At 37.7% G+C, this 17,630-nt stretch overlaps 1 protein-coding gene across 1 annotated transcript in view; it reads right to left on the bottom strand.

Moving 5' to 3' along the window:
* ANOS1 (anosmin 1) overlaps positions 1-17,630 on the bottom strand; it is a 131,351-nt gene that overhangs the window by 47,123 nt on the left and 66,598 nt on the right. The window contains exons 3-5 of the mRNA XM_041472487.1: positions 14,624-14,686; positions 11,224-11,446; positions 6,470-6,654 (exon numbers count right to left, since the gene is read on the bottom strand). Coding sequence (XP_041328421.1) covers positions 6,470-6,654; positions 11,224-11,446; positions 14,624-14,686 — 471 coding nt within the window. The remainder of the gene's footprint in view (positions 1-6,469; positions 6,655-11,223; positions 11,447-14,623; positions 14,687-17,630) is intronic.

Raw genomic sequence — 17,630 nt, forward strand, 5'->3', positions numbered from 1 at the left:
CCAACAACACCTACTGAGACTGCCAGTGTCATGAGTTCAATTTCTAAATCCTGAGGGGAAAACCACTGAAATATGGCATAAGCATAGATATACTCTGAATCCTTTCAGTAGGAAATGTTTTACACATTCTTATTCTGAGCCCTGTTTTCTTCAATTTTTTTTACCCCGTTGAACTTTTGAAGAGCTATCGTTTGCATTCTTTCATTTTTTTCCCTAAGGTACAAACACCAGAACTGAACACAGCCTCCTGGTAACCACTGAATCACTTCCAGCTACAGACGTGGCATTTTTGTAGAATTCATCAAAAACACATCCACTTGGAAATTTTTACAATTGTCTCTCAATTATCCAGTTTTCAATTTACTTTAATATGTCACGTTTACTACATTTTGACTTAATACTTTAATCAAAGTAACACACAAACCTGAACCAGATGTCATATATATGTCTAAATATATTAAACAATCATTGCCGATTACCATTACTGACCAAACATGCAAACTTATTAAAAATGTAGTTACATCAATTTATTTTTACAAGTTCTGTTTTATACAACTTCAAGAAGCCACCTTCCCTTTATAGGACTCAACATTACTTGTAATGATACGAAGTAGCTCCCAGAAAAAGACACAACCTAATTTCTGCTTTTTGCTCCCTTTCAAATCTGCATAAGGAACCAGAAGCTGCTGACACAGGTCAGATACCAGAAACTGAGGAATTTGCTTCAGCTCTTCAGCAATGGCCTTTTCGAGCCCTGATAAATAAAATTTGTAGGTGTTATGCTCCAATTGTCTCTTCATTTGGTGACAAACAAAATTTAGGGAAACAAAGATCTAATTTGTGTGTGCATGTAAGGAAAGGAGATCCTTTCTAAAACCATATTATTGAATGCTCTCAGACTGCTAAGTGTTGTAGACTCTGAGCCCATAATATATTGCTGCTACTCAGAGTCCCTCTCCATTCAGACCCCTCTCTTCTCAACTTAAGCAGGAGTAACAGTCCTGACACTCCACCTCATCTCCTTTCTTTTTTAAATGTTATGTTACTTGTAGAGTGAATTATCCAAGGTTTGCCCCAGGGAAGAAAGAGCCTAGCTGAACCAACTTTTGTGATTATTTTTATTTTATGGAGCACTCAAATGTCTTATTTTTTTCCAACAGCTCCCCTATTGCTGCAACTGGAAACAGGTTCAGGACCAATATTTAATCATAAATAACTAGTTACAGTATTCTGGGCTTTTAAAATATATTTGCTGAACTTTGTTACAAGGCAAGCATAATCTGAATAAACTTAATCCCAAATTCCTCAAAGGAGTGTTATTTGTCACTGGCATCAGCTCATATTCTGTTGATTAAAAGAAATTATTTCAGTTGTGTCAGTTTCCCATGGCAACCATGAAATAATGTAAAATCAAATAAACTGTCAATCCATAATGCCAAAATTATTTTAACTTATGAACATGCCTTGGGCTTATTACTTTCATAATTCATTTTGTTGGCCAAGCTCCTGCTAAGCTCAATGGCATGCAGGAGGTTTACCTCCAACTGCCATGATATAAACCCCTTTGGCACCTCTAAGTGCCTTTCACATAGAATTAATACAGTTTTAGAAATAACTAAGTACTGCAGAGATATCTTACACTACCTTAATGCTATATCTATTTTTTTGTCTGTTTAATTTCTTTAGTTTAGTTAGTTCTCACTACTTAAGTATGTTTGGAGCTGTGATCATAATATTCAGAGTCCTTTCAATATCTTTCACATTAATTTAAACCCACTAAAAGCTATGCTGAGTGGTACCAAAAAACTAATGGTTACATTTCATCACACACCTAAAATTCTGTCTGAATATGAAAGAAAAAACCAAAAATTTTATAGAATTTTTAAGAATCATAAATAAAAGACAAAAACTAAAGATCACCACTCAAATCATTACAGAACCATAATTACCATTTATTTGGCATTGCTTAGTTATAAGATGAATGTTTGGAAGGTAGCTTCAAATCCTAATAGGTATTTTCTTTGGAATAAAATAATAAATTAGTTCTCAGACAAAATAAATGGCCAACATGTCCACCTTCAGTATCATGCAAATTTCAATGAAGACAAGGGAAAATTCCTATTAATTATATTAGGATACAACTTCATATAAGAGAAGCAAGTAACCTTAATGACATAGGCTGGACAATACACATAATATCTTGACATTACTTCTCAAGAGCTCATTTTAGGTCCAAGGGACAACAGGCCACCGCCGGTGGCTGGAAAGCAGACAGAGGTTGGGCTTTCTGTGAGAATTTGGCTGAGACTTGCCCAGAGCTGCTCCATTTAGGAAGCACTGACAATTCTACTCCTCTTTCAGCAGCTCTTAACTACTCCTCTTTCAGCAGGCTCTTAACCTTAACTGTTTAAATCCTTTTGTTTTGATTTAAACTGTTTGAGCCCTTTCCTGTAAGTAGTCTCCTCATCTCAAAAGTGGATTATCTGTTATTGTCTTCAACATGGCTACAGAAATCTCCCTCTGCTGCTCCTACAACTGACTAATGATCAAGCATCCTAGAGCATGGATGACCTATCCATGGATGACCTATCTTCAATTCCATCCTTTGTATGAGAGGCAAGTGGAAGATCTTCCCTAGCACCCTGGATGTTGCATGCTATTTAGAACTATAATATGTTATGTATTTACAAGCAAAACTGTTCCTTGGAGAAAGAAAGGCTGAAAGTTAGAATTTCTTGTAAGGGAAAGGTGGGATTTACTACAACTGAGAGGGAGAAAAAAAGAGAATATCTGACCCAGCAGCATAGCAGTTTGATCATTCAGGTGGGATTCTTGTGTCAACACTCCAAACAGCATATATATGTTACGTATATATGTTAAAAATTGGTGCAAAGAACTCTTCACAGCAAAGACTTGTACAGAAGACTCTATCCAAGGATTACAGTAATCAATGGACTGTTTCACTGTGCTCATTCCCTATCTTTCCCCACTACAAATTCTGGACTCCTCTCTGTAGCACAAAGGTTTAATAGAAATAGGAGAGTACAGCCTTACCCTGCTGAGTTCACAGCTCTACACCTTTGGAAACAACACGGTGATAACAGAATTTGCATTTCAAAAAGTGAAGGGAAACCCTCCAGGGTATCAGAAAAGCTGAGTTTATGTTTCCTCTGATACAAAAGAAATTCTGAGTGTTGTATCCACTACTCTATCAGAGGACAGCAGACCTGCCCTATTTCATGTGAATGCAATCCCACACAAGGTGGACACTCTAAAAGCGCTCATCAAAGCAAGCCTCCCTGGGAGATGGAGAAATAAACCTGTAGTGTACAGAACTGGTGGTTAGCTCCAGCAGGTATTTCTCACTGTCATGGGCTGAGAGCTTCCTTGTGAACCTCAGAACCAGAACTTTAGGTGTTTCAGAAGCTTTATTTTTGAAACAGAGTAGCTGTCCACAGAGTTTAGACCACTGCAAGGTGAAGCACTAAGGTCTGTCACAATCAAGCTACCAGTAAATACTGTCCCTTATTTGTTTTGTAACAGACTAGACTAATAAACATACTTCATCACTGTCTGCCCATATGTATATATATGTATATATATATGTATGTGTGTGTGCTTGCGTGCGTGTGTGTGTGTGCACATGACATCCATTCACACAACACAGACACGTTCTGTCTGAAAATAACTGGTCTGGCATATTTTAATCAACTTTATTATATTATAGTAATATGATTAAATAGCTGAATTTCCAATGTAAACAGTAATGCTACTGTTTTTAGAGAGAATTAGTACCAAATAGAATGGTAAGTCTATTCACAAGACATGCAGTCTTGTGAATCTTGTGAATCCTATTTCCATAGGATAATGCAGCAGGTCCTGCTCAGCTGGCTAAATCTTAAGTTACAGTACTGTAGGAAATGTCACATAACACTTAGGACACTATACATCACAGCCAGCTTGGCCAACTAGCATCTTAGTTACCATAGTTTTTATATTAACCAATGGAAATTAGTCAAATGGTTAATCATATCAAGTTTTCCCCAAAATACACAGTAAAAAAACTACATTAAAGTCCCTTCCTCCGGAAGTGAAAAATAACTAAAATTGTTTTCAATGTGCTTTCTTTCCTTATAAAATTGCAGAGCAAAATAGTATACTGATAGATTGAGCCTTCTTCTTAAAAAGAAAACATAAAGATGACACAACAAACATGGCACAATAATAAACAAACTTTTTCAAAATTATTATTTCAATACAAATTAAAAATTTGTGTCAGACATGAGAAATTACTTGCAAGTTAGCTCCTCTAAGGGCAATAACATACAGCAAGTTGGTTTTTTTTTAATTCAAACCCCTTAAAGTTATTGAAAATTATAACCACATTTGTTCTTGGACAGACAAAAAAATATTAGATGAGTAACTCTGATGAAATATTATGAAATTTCTTATAAGAAGATGCAAACAATAACTTTGTTTACACTATTTATGGGTATAAGCATAGAGAAATTCAGATCCTCACCCACAGTTTTTTTGATCTTTGATTACTCTTTACACGGTCTCTACCTTCAGTAGCAGAGTAAAGCATAAGCCAGAATCATCTCCCCTGGACTGAGATGCTCTAGGAATTCTCAGCTAAATGGCTGATCTGAGCTCTTCTCAACCTTTGCCTATAATTAAGGGCTCATACTTCAATGTTTTGGAACCATACAAGAAAAAAAATCTCAATTACACAGACAGGGAAAGCCTGGAGGCTGTGCACACAATCACTGTAGTCAAACTGGATATCCATCCTTGCTGCTGATATTACAAAATAAATTCTATCACATTCAGACAAACAAATCTGATTGCCTGGTGGGATGTCTAAAACTACAAACACCATGGAGGTACACTACTCTATAAAGACACAAATTCTGATTACTAGCACCCCCCAAGGGTGCCAAGCCTGCATGTCCCATAAGATATATACAGTTCACAAAGGCAGTCAGGCTCCTGAAGTGTGCCTTGAACTGACATTCCCAGTGGGGTCCACGACACAATCAAACTCATGTCTCCTGTGATGCAGAAGGGACAGTGAAGTTGTCAGAAAGATGTCAGTCAGAGGAGGCTTCTCCTGCCACAGTGATTAACTCAGCCCCTTCTGCCTGCATTCACCAGACCCCAGGAAAGGCAGCTGTCAGGCTTCTTATTGCTCTAGCACAGGAACGTGTTTCTGAAACACTCTGAAACACTCTCCTGCAGATCCACTGCAAGGCAGGGGTTCATGTATGTTCAGCTACTGTGGAGCATCTATAGTGCATGTTCCCAGAAATGTGCATGAGGTCTGTTCCTGGGATGTGAAATAGCAGAGCACTGTGCTCCCTTTGCAGCCTGGATTCACCAGCCACAACAGCTGAGCTTCTACAGTCTATCACATACCCATGGTTCAGTAACAGAGAGGAGTAATTCAGATCTGGCCCATTTTTTGCTACTTGGTATTTTCCTTGCAACAAAGGCAGGAGACTGTTTCCTGGAACGGAGAATGCAGGCTCAAGACCTGCACCTCAACTGAGAGATCATAAACCACTGTGACTTGATCAGCTTTGCACATGCTCTCATGGGCTTGCACAAGCAAGGTTTCCTGCCAGGGTCTGCTGCAGGGGGCTTTTTCTGAACAAGACTACAACATAGTGACAGCTCCCTCTAGCACCATGCTGAAGCTAAGAAATTCACTACTGAGTGTTCAGTCTCACAAGCTTCATGTTTTTGTAAGATAACATTTTCCAACACAATCTGAATTGAGAATGAACACAAATTGTCACAGAATTTAAATCCCTTACCCTATTTTGTGGATGGTTCTACTTATTCTCTCTTTCCTTTTTTTTTTCCTAGCTATAATGATATTTTGCAGATCTTTTCAAAATCAGCATTTTATTTTTCTTGTCAGCAGGGATAAAGGTGAAGCAGTAAGATAAATGATTGGAACTCTGCCATCCAGGTGGACTGTCAGCATGGTAAAAAACAGATTGAAACTGGGAAGGAACTAAGTGAAAATTTATGCTCTGTTGGCTGCTTCTCATTTAGAAACATTTGCTCATGAATCTTACATTTTCAGTCTGGATTGCACTGAGTGATAAGAGCATGACATCACAGACTTTTCTGAATTGGGAGGATCACACCTGAGAAAAACAAGTTTACAAAGAAGAAAGGTTTTAGTATGTTTTTCACTCTGTTTTCTTTTTGTTTTGCTTTTTGTTTTTCTGGTTTTTTTGGGTTTTTTAAAGATAAATAGCCTTTTCGCCAGCTGGATTTTTTAACTTTTGGCAAGAATCAAGCCATGCCTTGGACACTGTGCAATGAGTCCTACTAAACTCAGAAGGACTATGTCTCTAATGTGCTTTCTTGGATGGATTTTGGTCTCTAATTTTACATTTTTCAAGAGATTTGTGACATTCTGAGAGTGGATCCATACTGCTTACAAAGAACTGACCTGTGCCACAGTTTGCCAGTTCGTAGCATCATCCTCACTTGGATGGATTCCTTGATTCCACCTCCTCTGAACAACATAGATCACAGGCTCAATGGAAATATTGAATTTTGAAGACCACTTCACCTCCAGGTCTCCAGACTGATGTTCTATGAATTTTAATTCTTTCCGGGGTTTCAGTGGAACACCTGTAGCAGGAACACACAGATAAAAATATATGAGTAATTTTCAAGATATGCTTAAGCCATTTGTAGATAAAGCTGTATAAAAAATAATTGAAAAAAAAAAAAAAGCCTGCTTCTCAGAGAAAATGCCAAAAAGGGAGGAATAATAAGCATGGAAGTTTCAGAACTGTTCCTAGCTAACCCATCTCTGTTAACATTAAAATTTGTTTTTAAAAAAATCTTCAAAATTATTTATTTCATTAAAAACCTGAAGGATGTGAAACTTAAAAGCTAAAACTGACTTTACAGAGATCACTTGCCCAATACAATTGGGAGAAAGATCCCTTTGATCCCAAGCAGAATCAGCTACACCTGTTGTTCAGTTTTTCACCCAATTTATCCTTAAACACATCTAGTAAGAAAATATCCATAGCATCACATAGTAGTCTATTTCACTACTTCTCCATCCTTTCTACAAGAAAGCTTTCTCACTGCCTTGTTTAGTCGCCTCAGCTGCATCATAAAGTCGATACTGGTCCAAGATGTTAGTGGATCATGGGGAACAGATTCTTTCTTTTATCTGTGGAGAAGATTATCATGTACCACAAGACTGTTATCATGCTTCTGAATATTTTCTTCTTCAGTCTAATAACCACAGTGCACTCCATTTCCCTTTAAAATTGGTATTCCCAGATCCCTGTTCACTCTTGCAGTTGCCTCTGGAGACTCTCCAGTTGCCCAAAAGCCCTTCTCCAGAGTCAAGCCTAAAACTAGATGCAGACTGTGTTTAAGCTCTTAGCAGTGCAGACCAGTGAAGTGTGATTATTTCATACATCTTACATTAGTCTGGTGTACTTAAGAAAGCTGTTTACTTCTCCATGGCTGCATGATCTTATTGACTCACATGCTGCAGCTGTACTGCATGATGTGTCACTCTCCATTCTTCCCTAAAGAGCTAGAAAAGGTAATTCCAAGACATCTTGGAATAGATATGTTATATACATTGTCAAATTCTTGCATTTCAGAAAAAAAAGATATATTTCTAAAATATTACTGTAATTTCTCATTACACAGTGACACCAAAAGATGGTTATTTATATTCTTATACTGACAGTAATATCACCTTTTTGAAAACTCTTGCAGTAGCTTGAAGGAAAAAACAACTCTTCAAATTAGACATCTTTTGATTAAATCAACAAATCAAGATACATTTCTCTAGGCAGACGTTAGGAATATTTATATTTGAGTGTGCAGCATTTTGTCACTTGAGGGTATGTTACAAATAAGATCTCTGTGTTGACATATAAACCTTCTTAGCAAGTTATCATATGCACTTTAGTTATTTTGTTGTTTCAATGAGTGTCCACATAAGGACAGCTGTATGTATTGGTTAGAGAAATTGTTTTCTACTCAGTACACCACTGATGAATTAGTACCAAAATTTTCTCAGGTGAACAAATCACTTTTACATTTTAAGGAGTGTTCTTATAAATCTGAGTATACAAGTAACTAAACGTAAAATAAAATCATCTTGTAGATCTTCAAGAAACCTAAAATCCACGTGAAAAAAAAATACAGTACCTAAATGTGGCTATCACAGCAGTTTAGATCCTGGAAATCCTTCAATAGCCTAAAGTCTTAGTCTAACATAATGAACATGATTTCAGATTTCCACATTTGCAAATCCTTCTTTAGTTATGATACACAATAATCCTACAATTTGCATGTTCAGAAAACTTCCATCTGCTTTGCATTAGGGGCAGTTGGATTCACTTGATTGCAAGTATCTCGGTGTTACGTAATCGCATGCAGATGGAGCGTGGCAGCACAAACAATGAGAGCACAGCACAAGTGCACTTTAAAATACTTCTGTGGAACCAGCACCATCAGTTTAATATCCAGATGTGAAGATCCAATTACTCTTCAATGTGCCTTTTATTATGTAAATGGTCAGCCCCTTTTTTCGTGCTGGAACAAATTAGTCCTCAGTCTGCGGTGCCCCAAAGTCTGCATTAGTCCAAAGTCTGCAGTGCTTAACCAAAGAATTCAAATCACTGATCACTGTATGTGTGCAATAGCAGAGTCCAGGAAAAATGGTTCTAAAGATGTCTTTCAAACACCACATGCATCTCTGTGTCATGAGAAGTAGCTGAACATTGGTCTGTCATGAAAACCTGTATCTTAAACATTGGTTTCCCTAGAATTCAAAATGCTTCCATTGGAGGGCCTTGTAAAGGGTACATCCATGGCATCAACATAATTGTAAACACAGTTCTGCAAGGACTCAGAGGTGGACACTTTTAAAACTGTACACTATGTTTATAATACAAAACTATTTTTCTTTAAGCATGGAAAGTGTCATTAAACTGTGGGTGACCATCTGACCCTAGTTATCCTTCTATAATCTTGTAACACCATCGGACCCTTTGATCATCCAAATCTTCCCTTCACAATTTACTTTTTTTAACACAGATTTGCAGAGACACATTCTCAAGTCCTTCACTAGATGAGACAGTATAAAGAAGCGGGATGAGTCCAGTGATAGAAGAGTAGGAGAGAACATTTGATATCTCCACTAAAGCGATATAAATACGCAAAGACTACATAACCAAATAGTAATACTCCCAACAGAGATGCAAATGTACTTGTTACGTTAATCCAAAACCATTTGTAATATGTCTTTGGTGGCAGTGTACTTACACTGACATTTTTTTAGAATTTAGCACACAGTACTAGAAGGTAAATTTAATTTGGTAATCCAGCAAATCAGATGGGGATTTTACGTCTACTGTTGTAACTAATCTCCAGCACTTGATCAACAGTAAAACTATAGAAACTTCTGCAGACTCTTAGATTCAATCTGAGTTCATTTTCAAGCTGTGAGTGCTGTCAAAATGATAAGAACAAGTACTGAACTTATTCACTAGATCTTAGTCATGCTTGCAGAGTTTGCTCTTCCTTAGTGACAGGAAGGTCATTTACCCCTGGAGGAAATGAATAGCAAGCCTGCTCCACTTCTATTTGTCTTTTGTTGCAGAAAGACAGGTTGAAGAGGCTAATTAGCTGAATTCATCAGCTGAGAAGGCAGTAGGGTATTGAGCTTGCCCTTCCTCTGCAAGACATATATGCTCTTACAAGCCAGCATCTCCTGCAGATCGGTGATAAGATGTTAGGGAAGGTTACCTCTGCTCCCATTTAATCAGGTCAAAGAGAGGAGACCTTCCAGTGGTTACAGAATGTATCATATCCTGTCACATCCTGTGTCAGCTCCAGGAGCATTTAATCTTATTTTATTTGTTTGTTTGTTTTTACCTTTTCCAGTTAATATATTTACTGGAATGCTTTGCAGTTGTGGCATGGAGCTTGAACATGTAAATCATTACACACATAACATGAATGCCTGTTTACTACTCTGGTCATTTGTCTCAATAAGACAAAAGAAATAAATAAGTGATCCATTTTAATAACTTTCATTTTGAAAGGTGCTATGTGCTGGTGTGTACTAATTCCTTATAGTTTTAATGGGGCTGCTCTAAAGCATCCTGCAAACAAGAGAGTTTCCCTTCTGAACACACTGAAAAAGATTTATTAACATTTTAGTTAAAATAATGAACTTAAAAATAAATTCATAATCCTCCTTACCTATTTTATCATGTTTCTACCCACATTTGGAAATAAGCATGGATTCAAACCTAAGCCTGGTGCTTAGACCAGAGTTCTGCTGATTAGGCTCCCACAGAGAGCCCACACTATCTGATTAATAAGTGAATAGCTGAATAATATTTATTTTTTTATCACTAACACAGGAAGAATTGATTCTTGTTCAAAAACACCAACCATGTGGTAAAATAATATTCTTTTCACAAATGCTAATTTTTCTGCATTAGAACATTTTTCAAATATTTCCGTGTATAAAGCTTTTTTAAATTCCAGTAAATTAAAATCTGGAATTTGTCTAAGCAAAAAAATTTCTTTGCTTATATGTTCTTTTCAAAGGATGTCAAAGAAAAGATTTATTCACAGAATCTCAGGACTCAAATCAATTAAAAATTTTTGAATAAGATTGCCATAGATTCAGATAATAAATTAATATACATCTGTATGGAGATATTATAATCTTTCACTATGTTGTTCTGTGTTGATTTTTCTTTTACCAGATTATTTCACAGCTCCTACTTGTTAGTCCCATCTGCTTGGCTTGTAGACATAAAAGTTTTTTCTGATTAATAGGACCTGAACTGTTTATGGCTAAATATTTTCCTGCTGCATTCTCTCTCATCCACATCAAATTAAGTGAGATTTCACCTAAATTGGCAAAGTTTGATCTGCTTTAGATGACTCATAATAGCCACAAATTTGCATTCCACAGATTTCCAGACACTGGCTTCACAAGGGGGAAAAAATTCAGAAATTTAAGCAGCATTTCTCTCTGGTTTTCTGCCCTTTCACTGTGCAGCCACATCTCTACAGGTACCTCTCCTTTTTCTTTCCATCCATACAAACTCCCAGCAAATGGAAGCCCTGGTTTACTAAGAGACTTCACTATGACAGTGAAGTCATAGCCCAGTATGAGTACATATTAATAATCTCTACCTTTATACAGATTTTTTGGAATTTGGCACGTGTGACCACATCCATTGGAACAGCATTTCTTCACTCCAGAACATTCAATATCAGCTTCACAGCTTTCAACACAGGCAGCTGCAAAACCACTGGCCTTCTCAGGTGCTGGGCAGTCCCCTTGCTTCACAGACAGGATGTACTTAAGGAATTCACAGCTAGTTAGGCATTCATAATTCTTCTTGGGAAAAAGAGGCTAAAAGGAAAACAGAAGAAGGGTATGTTTTCAACAGGAACAATCAAAACAAAAACAAAAAAGCTAAAAAAAACCCAACCAAACCCCATCAAAGAAAAAATGTTATAAATTTTCCAAGACCTCCTAAAGGATTATTCAGATTTCCAGCTTTTGCAAGACTATCCCTGAATATTTATATATTCAAGCCACTTCTGAAAAAGCATTCCAAGTACAGAATGATGAATTCCCTCAAGTAAGACCACCATATTTAATGGAACAATGTTGTTTATATCTGCCAGCTTTCCCTTGTTTTCCTCACATTGACTGGCTATAAAGTTGCTCAATGACAGATTAAAAATGCTCCCAAAACAAAGGGGAAGCAATGGTCAGACAGTCTGCTGTTTTTGGACTACCCCACATTCTTTCCTCCGTACTTTACAACACTTTCCCCACAATATCTGATGTAATGTCATTCTAGATAAATAAGAGAAATCTTCTTTCATTATACTGTTTGAACTAAATTGGCTAAGAGAAGATTTTGCAGCTTCTTTATGTTCTTGCCAGCATATTAGCAATTGTATAATTCTTCATGGAACTGGAACTGCATTTATGATACAATGATCAGCAGAAAATAAAAATTAAAAAAAGCTTTAAATATATTGATTAAAGATCAAAGTGAATTCTACTTACTTGAGAAATCTAGTCCTAGATATTTAAGAAGATGCTTCAATGCACAGACATTTTACAGCATATGTAATACTCAGAGGTTTGCAAGGTCCACTTAAAACAGTATTTAAAACAGCTTCTACAACCCTGGGAGGATATTGTGTGTGCCATGGAAATTACATCTCCTCTATGTTTAGTTTGGTGCAGAACCAGCTAAACTGATTCCCTCAGAATGACTGCAGCATGTAACTGGCATTGTCTGTAGCCGGCCCTGTCATACTAAAGCAACCAAAAACCTTCCACCCTGACAGATCTAATTTACAGGTTCCTAAGCCTACACAGGAGTTACAACCCACTCTCTATATCCAACTAGCCACATAACTTCTGAAACTTCTTCCATATTTAAATGTTTTACTTTCTTGTTTTTACTCCTCTCACATTTCTGGTGAAATGAGGAAGACTTGGCTATCACAAGGCCCAGGTGTTTCACAGACTGTTCTCTAAAGTCTCTGCGGCCCAAGAATGTAGCCCTACATTACCTCTCCCATTTTTCATACAGGACAGTCCAGAATTTTGAACCAAGCTTTCAGGCATGGATTTGGGCGTTACAGGCTTTAGCCAGCATAAATGCTGCAAAAATGAGCAGGCTCTATGTCTCCCACTGACCCCGGTGACTCTTGGCCATGCACTCCTGCTGTTCCCCCCACTGGAATGCACCTGATGCCATGGTTAACAAGTTAAAAAACTAAATGAGTAGGAGACTAAATTTATAGGGGAAAAAAAAACCCCAAAAACAAGCAATCAGATAAATTGTCCCTCACACATAAGGTTTCCTTTAACATTCAGTAATACACTCACTTGGTAGATAAGAAGTAACACATGAAGCAGGAACTTTGAGAAACACAAAGCTAAATTGTTGCTTCCAGATTTTTTACAAAATACAAAAAGATTGAAAACACTCTCACAGGAAAACAGCCTCCTTTCACTCAATCAATGTCTATGGAGTATGCATGAGTCTGAGATGAAGGAAAATGGTCCCGGGCTTTTGTGTTTGAAGCTAATTTCAAATCCTAAAACATCACAAATTTGCAGCTACTTAATTAAAAATGTTATAGCTCCCTGAGGCATAATACGTCCTCAAGGCTTCTCCTCCTCACCCTATTTCACAGCTCATTTTTCAGTTAGCTGCTAAATGTGCTGCTCCTCATTATGGGCCTTTGAAGTTCTAAATTTAGCTTTAACCACAAAACACTAATCAAAGAAGGATGCTCACTCACTGTTTTTAACTACAATAGAACAGTGTTCTACAAATGTTTTCCTTTTAAACCAATTTTATACAAATTTTCACCCATATCTGGAAACATATAATCTGAGTGAAGAGCGATATACAAGAACAACACAAATTAGACCCACTAAAACTGCTTTTTTACAGTACTCTAGAATTTTGTATATGAGAAAATAGCAAATAATCTGGGTTAAAAAAAAACTCTTGCAAGGCTTGGTTTTCATGAGAAACCTTTATTTTGTCTTCTGTTGTAACTACATAGATCAGTAATTCAGTAATCCCTATTAACACATTGTTGCATCTAACATTTGTTTAGTTGAAATTATAGCTATTCCTAATCATCTTCATGATGCTTAAAATAGTTTAAATATAGGACATTCTCTTATACCTGAAAAAAGTGTCCACAGTGAAGAGAAGGAGTTAAATCAGTGTAGCAGTAAGATCAGTGTATCAAGTAAGGTCACTTCTATTTTTTTTATAGGAAAAGATTAAAATCTTCCTAAGAACTCACTTTCATAGACTTGGATATATTTGAACCTTTTTTATAGCAAGGCAAATTTCTATTGAGCTGATACTTCCATTTTGAACTAAAAACAACTTAAGAACTGCAACAGATCACTTTCACCAACTCAGAGCCATGTTTAAAATCCAATAAAAAATCTCCTTCTTTGTTCTGGTTTGACTGATTCAGGTTTGCTTCTTCACAGATTATTCTGACAGACGGTTCAAAAATAGTTTTCAAAACATTTGTTCTTGAATAATTACATATTTTGCAATTAGTCTTCTGAACTTCAGTTACTTCTGGAGAACTTTTATACTCTTATAAATCAGACTGACCTTCACATACAGAAAAGTCATCTGCTCTAGCTATCCTGCACAAGGATTTTTCACACAAATAACATTTTATCTTTTAAACAAAGATTGTCTTTCTTACACATGGTCAGAAATGATAGAAGGGCAAATGGTAGAAATAGCATCTTAGAGGAGGGATGTCAGGGCACCTTCTGGGAGATGCTATGTAAGTGTGACTAGATCGAGTCTTTACAAGTTGAGATAAAGCATTTGGCCAGAAAAACCCCTTTTTTAACTCAAAATTAATATGGCTACATTGTTAAACGTGTGTCCTTTCAAAATAAGGCAAATACTGCAAAAATACCATGGTTTTCAGCTGTCTCCTTGAAGCTAATAATTTAAATTAAAGAGACTGCTAGAACAAAGTGAGAAAGCATGCCCTTGGGCTGACCTACCTCACAGAAGCTTTGGCAATGGTTTTTCTTCAGGTCCCAGGACTCTTTGCAGGGCTCCAGGCACTAGGAAGAATCAGGAGGCAGAGAAGTGTCAGAAAGAGAATGAAATAAACAACCACAAATAACCTAATTTCTTCTCCAGTTTTTCGGCCCACAGAAAGTTAATATTCCACTTCTCCTGGGGATAAAATTGTGTCATTGAGTCATAATGTCAGAACAAGGTCATGAGAAGTCATGGTTAGATCACAATAAATATTTTCAGTATTTCTTAGAATACAAGGCAATTGACTCATTGTTTATTATGCCATCCTCCTTTCCAACTTACTGGATGTAGGTCTTAATACCATCTAACACTATGTTACTGGATCACAAAGACAATGTCAAAAGCACTACTCTAAACTACAGAAAGTGAAATCTTCTCCTCACTGACCAGCCTAAAGATTAGACAGGCACATTGCCTTCCCAAGCGAGAAACTATTTCATCAGGCTGTGGAGTAAACTCAGCAGAGGTTAAAACACAATTTCTGTATAAATGGATAATGTTCACTGGTCTGTTAGCAAAATCACTTTATTTCAAGTACTATATTATCATTATTTCACCTTCAACCTCTGTTGCAATGGTTATACGGAGAGCTGAGATACAGAGCTAAGCTTCCACACAGCATAAAGAAAAATCACACTGTTAAGAGCATTTACAACAGCTGAAACATAAATTCAGAATCACATCCAGAAACCTTTTATCTTCCTTTGTTAAACATAAAACACTGAAAAATACTAGCATTGCTGGGAGCTAATGATGCCTACTCCTCCTGGTAATAGTGGAAAGCTACTTATCATACCAAAACGAAAGGCCTTTGACATGCAATGCAGTATTTATGTAGTTTCCTTTTATGCATAGTATTAGACTGGATCAATATACACATGCTATTCAAAATCAAACATGAATACATATAGGCTGCATCTCAGTGCTACATTGAGTGTATCATCAGTGTTGTAAAAACAATAGTGTTTTAAAATAAAGCATTTTTCTTACTAGCAACAAAGCCTAAATATGTAATAAAACCATTAATCACAGAAGATGCATATTTCAAAAAAAAAAAGATACCACTTATGATTTTCTTTATGTATATATAGATATTTTAGGCTTAGTTTCTAGGTCTTCAAAATTCACACGTTGTATACAGATTAATTAGAAGGATACATGATAAAATATCACTGAAGTCAGTAACCTCTATTAATTCCACAGTGCTGGTCCTCCAGTGGTGTAGGTACAGCACATTTGAGCTCAATTCCACTATCATGTCATTTTACAGCACTCCTGTTCAATGAATGTACTCCAAAAATTACTGCGGTATAAGTGGTTTAAACAGAAAACGAGAGACATTTTGACCATTCTGTAACTTTGTCTGTGATGCCCAAGACTGCCAGGTTTGTTCAAGGTGTTTGTACCAGTCTGTATCTCCAGTGCAAGTCAGGCTCCAGCACCTGACGCCCCATCTGGCTGTCACTCTGTTTCCAAAGTCACTCAGGACAGCTCAGGCTGCTTTCCCTGGGCCCCAGCAGCTCCTGCCTCAGGGCAGGCAGAGACAATGGGCATCTTCAAGGGAAGATGGACAAGATGAACCAGGGCAGAGCAGTGTCACCCTTGAGCCAAGAATGACACAAGAACAGATGAACGACCCAAATGCAAGAGGAGAAAAGAAGGGTTTATTACAAAAAAATTCTTTGGTTTTTATAGACCGATACGATACATTCCACTTGACTGGCTAGTTAAAACCTTTCTCACACACCCTCCTTGAGAAGAACAGGAAAACAAGGTGGAAAAACACCACCTGCAGATTGTTTATACTAACAAGTTATCACATTCCTACATCTCCCTAAAAATTCTCACAAGCCATTGTGAGAAACGATTTCCATTTCTCTCTCCCTGACTGCCTGGCATCCACAGAGCAGCACCCTGCAGTCCAACTGCTCTCAGAATATGTCAAGGAAAAAAGATGGTGGAGCCTGTCATAAGGCCTACATAGACTCTTACAGACTCTGGTTAGGGTATACACTTACCTAAACACTTACATAAACAAAAAAAATCTCCCTACTCCTGCTGTATGAGGAGTCCCCAGAGCACTGGGCTAGGCTGGCACCATGGGCAGCTGCAGAAGCCGACTGCCTGCCTTTAGTGGAGCTGTGCCATTGCACCATGCTGGGTGAAGACAGTGGAGCTGTGCCATTGCACCATGCTGGGTTAAGAGTAGCTGCTAGCAGACAAAAAAGTTGCCAATAGAAGATCTGGAACTGTCTTGCTCAAGAGATAGTTATTAACCTTGCAATAGCAAAGATGAGGACACCTCACAAACACAGGTCTGTGCATTTATCCTCCTGGCTAACCTGTTATGAGGTTTCCCTGAAGTGGGAAGCTAGAAACATTCAAAGCTTGGATCCAGGTCTCACCTTTGAGTCCTCGAATTAAAATGTAAATGAGCTGAGATCCTGAGATCCCTCCCACTGCTTGGTCATCAGATTCAGGATAAGAAGAATCTGGGCAGAGCAGCAGCTGGCAGCTGGTTTGGGCTCTACTCTATCTAACAAAAAATACCTTGCAGACATAGCCACCTGCCACAGAAGCCAAGCTTAGGCATGAAGATGGCAGAGCTCCAGCAGGCAGCAGGGCAGTGGCACAGGGAGCATCCCAGCCACCCACTTGGCAGGTGCCACTGGTCCCTTGGGGCCACCACTCACCCTGACCTAGCACCACACGTGGGCTCTGCACTGCCGAGGCAGGATGAGATGTGGGGCACAGCACTGAACATTACGGGACAGTGGCACTCGTCAGAGGATCATCAGTGTTAATCACACCAGCCTTGATAACTCAAATCCTCCTGAAGAGCTTGTTTCATCAAACCCAGTGCTTAAATCTGGAAGTTGGAGGCTTTTTTTCCTCATCCAGACTGCTGCAGAGTGATTATTCTGTACTAAACAACTGTATCAAAAGCCAATTGCAAATAGAAAG

This window comes from Pyrgilauda ruficollis, unplaced genomic scaffold, assembly GCF_017590135.1.
Source record: "Pyrgilauda ruficollis isolate IOZ18807 unplaced genomic scaffold, ASM1759013v1 scaffold29, whole genome shotgun sequence".
In the NCBI taxonomy this organism is placed as follows: domain Eukaryota; kingdom Metazoa; phylum Chordata; class Aves; order Passeriformes; family Passeridae; genus Pyrgilauda; species Pyrgilauda ruficollis.